The following is a 5,137-nucleotide window of genomic DNA, read 5'->3' as shown; positions in this document are numbered from 1 at the left end:
ATTAAAAAGAGCAAGACTATGTCGTAATTTTTTTTATTTCATTTTTATTGAATACAGATATATTTTAAGATATAAATGCTTTTTATATTAATTCAAAGATATTCAAAGCCTATTTTATATGCAAAAAATTAACAATAACAAAACTTTTTATTTGCAACATTTGCTGCACTTACGGCAAGATAAAAATGAAAAAAAATATCATGCTTTTAAATTCGACGTTTAAATGAATATTGTGATATTATTTGAGCAGGACTTCACCTTTTTTAATTTTCAGATATGTTGATGGTTTCAGTTTAGCACTCAATCCTATTTGCAAGTTACTGCGACCGACTGCAAACGTAGTAACATTATTTTGAAGTCGGTGTCATCACACAGATACCAACATGGGACGCCGTTCAATTAACACCACTAAAAGTGGGAAATATATGAATCCCACTGATCAAGCCAGTAAGTACCCTATAACTTACCATTTTTTTAATTGAACTTCAAAAAGAAAAAGTATAAACACAATTCAAACATCTACTAGCTGTGAACCTGGTCTAAGCATGACGCAGGATTGCTGATTTTTCCTAAGAGTGAAAAGTCAAATTATTATGTCGTGAAAAAATGAAAAGAGGTCTTGCGGGACCTGGGAAACGAAAAAAAAAACGAGAATTGCTTGCGTAAGTATGTATGTATGTAGATTTCTTCGTTTACGGAGCACCCCTCGAGAGCTGCGAGGGCACAGTGGAATCCGTGTACACTCTCTATCGGGATTAATGGAGATGTGTCACTAACGTATTTACAATGTTCAATATTTACAAGGACAATCCCCACCCAACACCAGGGAGTGTTAGGACACCGGGCAGAGTCTGTTATTATGGTGGAGGAAGCCGAAGTACTCGGAGAGAACCACCAGGCTGCTGGGTGGGAACAGACAAACCGAAAAGATATCAGCAGATTGATCTCCAGGTCAAAGTCGGGAGCAACTTTGACCAACCGAGGCCCCCATAGTACCCATTCTAGTTTAAACTTCGGTCTGGGTAACAGAGATGTGTGTGAAAGGGTGAAAAACGCCCTTCTGATGCACTGATATTTTTAGCATCCCGAGTGAGAAACGAACTCGGGACCTTCAGCACTGAAGCCTTCGGTCTTAACCACTAGACCATGAACTCACACATACATAGATAGTGTAACTATAGATAGCTTACATACATAGTGTAACTGTAAGCGGGATACAGGAATCTGACAAAACAGTAAACGGGATCCGGGATCGCAACCCCCCAACAAGATCCTCCTCATAGGTCCTTATGATATTTTTTTACTATTTGTGGACCATAGAGCTACAGATTTTTCCTATTTCAAAGCATGAGTAATTGCGACCTAGGTCATTGTAGGTTAAAGTCACACTTATTTCCCCAAAAATTATTGTTTACAATCCATGCAACGCTTGTCAATTATATGGTTCGTTTTGTTAGATATTTTTCTAGGATATGACATCTTCTTCTTTATATACAGAAAAACATCAACTGGTTGATGAATACTTTTGGCGCATGTCTGGTTTAACAATATAGTTAATGATCATGATGATTAAAAAAGTATTTTTTTTGATTTCGTAATAACAATGAATAATATTTCAATTTTTATATAATACAAATGTATTTATAAACTTGTATTTTTCAATTTTTCAATTTTAGTATAAGATAAAAACAAGATGTTTGTAAGTGTCAAGGAGCATCTCTCTAGTGAGTTTCTCCTTGAAGCACTCAGTAGTGACGTACCTACATATATTTATGTTTGAATATTCATTTCCTTAACACTATTATCTAATTTTCCCATTCTCCGCCTATTTTGTTCAGCCATATGGAATCTGGTTCACCGTTGTGATGATCATGATGATGTTAACATGGTTAATGTGTGAGTTACATGAAGCATTACAGGGAAAAATTTTATTGAAAAGAAAAGAAAAACAATTCTTTTATCAGGCTAATTGTTGAAGGAAATTGGTGTTAATGCCTTGCATCATACATGTATTTCTATTTTTATAGGAAAAGAGGCAAGAAAGAGAGAATTAAAAAAGGTATTTATTTACTATGTCTACTATAATTTCAGCTTTTCATTTATCAGGTTTATAAAAAGTTGCTGTTCAAGTTATTTTAGATCGTGTAAAATATCCCTGAAATATTTATTTAAAATTTATAAGTTTTAACTTTTGCCCAAATTATACATTATAAACAATTCAGTTGTATATATGGTTTTACATGTCAATTTAAAAATAATATTGTAAAAAATTTGTTTCCCCTTATATTATTTGAAATGATTTATTTTTTTAATTGTAGAACAAGAAGCAGCGTATGCTAGTACGACAGGCTGTATTAAAGGGGAAAGATCCTCTACAGTTACTCACAGAGATGGAAATCATAGACAAGATGGGTATACAAATATAAACGGGAAATAATAATAGATTATTATTGATCACCTCAACGAGATTGATTTTCTCGCTTCTCCTGGTACAACGAAAGTGAGAAAAGTAATGGAGTTGAGATGACCAATGATTATCTGTTTATCGCTCTTTTACCTATGACGACGTTGTCTATTTCAATAGCAACGCCATGTGCCCTTATTTTTAGTGATATAATTTTCATATCACTCGACTTCTTATGAAAAAAAATGTTTGAGTGTGAAAGAACAAAAAGAAAGGGGAAATCAAGAAAACTGCTATTGATGCATAATATTCATGACATGTTCTTTTCCTTTTATACATATCACAAGTATTTAAACTTATACACTATGGTGTTGAACAGTGTTCTCCTCAGAAACTTCTAATATCATCCTGGCAAACAGGAAATTTTGAAATACCATCTTGTTTCTAGAAATTATACCATCGCATTCATTACACTATCTATAAGAAAATCATTTCTGATAGCATGACATCCTACATGTTCTAGCAATATAGCATCACATTACATTGATGCGAAGAAGCTTTCAGGAAAATACTGTTGAATGAGTATGTGCGATAAAATACAATTTTGGCCCTTTGAATGGCTGTTTTGAGGTACATGTGCATGGTATAAGGTCAGGACATCTAATTGGGTATCCTATATTCCCCATAAATCTGGAATTTGGTAGATCTGTTGTCTATCTCCCTTAATAAACTAATGTTCCTAAAAAGAGAAACATTTCAAATATATCTATGTAGTCACACTATCTGGGCGTAAATAATGGTAGACTTATAGGGTTCTGGATAGTTTTATTACATTGAATGAAGCATCAAAAGAAACCCTGTAAAATAATATTACATTAAATAACAACGTATATAAATAAATTCTCTTAAAACATGTATTATATCAATCTGATAAATTTACGTAATATGTGTACTCACAAAAAATAACCAATTGACTGTAAAATACGTCACAGTTTATGAAATTAACAAAATGTGCAATTAAACCTTATCTTATCAAAATATAACTTTCTGTGACGTTCAAAACAGAATTTAACTTGTCAGAAAAGCAAAATAGAAATATAGTTTCTCATTTAGCAAAACATTATAATATACAAATTAGCCGTTAAAACTATAAACAAACAGTCTAAGCAAAATAAGCATTAATTAAGCAAATAGCAACAAGCAGTTAATTAATAAAGATAAGCTAAGCTAAACAAAGCAAAATAACTAAGCTAATAAAATAATAAGCAACTACAAATGAACACTCATTCTTACCTCGAATGAGGTACAAAGGTTATGCCTCTATGTATATCTACATCATATGCAGAACTCTGTCAAATACCTGTATAACAAATACTAAATTATAGTTACTATCCACAGACTGATATAGTACTTAAAATCTATCAATCGGAGACAAAAATATTATAAAGACTCTTAAAAGTATTTATCAAGTTAACATTTTACTCATTTACTCTCGAACTCATTCTGCTCAAATATGCGGCATTCAATACGTTTATAATTACACTATTTATTCTCAGGCTTAAATTATGTAGCTCAAATGTAAATCAATAATGTGCCTGTTATAAAAGTTACGTTAACCTTTTTAATAGTTTACAACATTCATTCACCAATCACACGATACACATTCTTACTACGAATTCATGCTAAAATGGAAAGTTACTCATGCGTGAAATACTGATTAATCCGGAAATAAAATTACAATGAAAGTAAGATAACGACAGAATATCTAAAGAGATAAGTAAGCAAACTGACCTGAAACAATCGTGGAATTCCTCCAATACAAATGATACAAAATCGGAAACAGCAAATAAAGTAAATGAAACGTCTGTTCGGTTTGAACATCAATCCACAATTGAATATAGACTTAATATAAATAAACCGCCAAAAGATATATAACCAATGAAATAGCAGAAAGTGTGCGGTCAAATCAAGCCTAAAACACTGACCATCAGAATAGTAGAAGTGAGTAACAATCAAGGCCAAGCTAGTCAATCGTCAAAGTCCGTAAATATAAAATACGAATAGTACCACTCATAATTAATTACAATCCGTAATTAATCTATTTGAAAACGAAAACACAAATATGCATTAGGAATAAAATCATCTTTATTTTAAGTAAATTCAAATAGGAAATAAAATATAAATTACAAAATCATATCAGTATTTATTCAATCATGAATAAATACTGATATGATTTTGTAATTTATATTTTATTTACTATTTGAATCATGAATAAATACACGCTAGCACATCTATGTAAACCAATGTTGGTGAAAAACAAATGAAAGATATATGAATGTTTTGTTACTTCTCTCTATGATTGACAAACAGTATAAAAAAGAAGATGTGGTATAATTGCCAATGAGACAACTCTTGATAAGAGACCAAATGACATAGAAATTTACAACTATAGGTCACTGTACCACCTGCAACAATGAGCAAACCCCATACCACATAGTCGGCTATAATGTCTGTTTATTATTATTCAGAATATAATCCAGTGGAAGCACCATTACTGAATGAAAAAGTGCTAAAAGATAAAAGAAGAAAATTGAAGGAGACTTTCCAGAGAGTTGTCAGATTATATGTGAGTTTGTTTTTATCAATTTAACAAAATATGGTACTGAGTGAGAGTACCTAGATATATTGAGGACCTGGTTTATTAGTTTAGTTTAAACATATTTATTTATAGTG

The 5,137-nt window shown here is 31.6% G+C and overlaps 1 protein-coding gene across 1 annotated transcript in view; it reads left to right on the top strand.

Annotated features, from left to right (window-relative positions):
- The first annotated feature begins 152 nt into the window (after window positions 1-152).
- Window positions 153-5,137, top strand: part of LOC134726028 (WW domain-binding protein 11-like) — a 32,648-nt gene continuing 27,663 nt past the window's right edge. Inside the window, exons 1-4 of the mRNA XM_063590391.1 lie at window positions 153-447; window positions 2,028-2,059; window positions 2,319-2,412; window positions 4,933-5,030. Coding sequence (XP_063446461.1) covers window positions 384-447; window positions 2,028-2,059; window positions 2,319-2,412; window positions 4,933-5,030 — 288 coding nt within the window. The 5' untranslated portion in view covers window positions 153-383. The remainder of the gene's footprint in view (window positions 448-2,027; window positions 2,060-2,318; window positions 2,413-4,932; window positions 5,031-5,137) is intronic.

This window comes from Mytilus trossulus, chromosome 7 (assembly GCF_036588685.1).
Source record: "Mytilus trossulus isolate FHL-02 chromosome 7, PNRI_Mtr1.1.1.hap1, whole genome shotgun sequence".
NCBI lineage: Eukaryota > Metazoa > Mollusca > Bivalvia > Mytilida > Mytilidae > Mytilus > Mytilus trossulus.
This window is presented reverse-complemented; position numbering and strand designations above follow the sequence as displayed.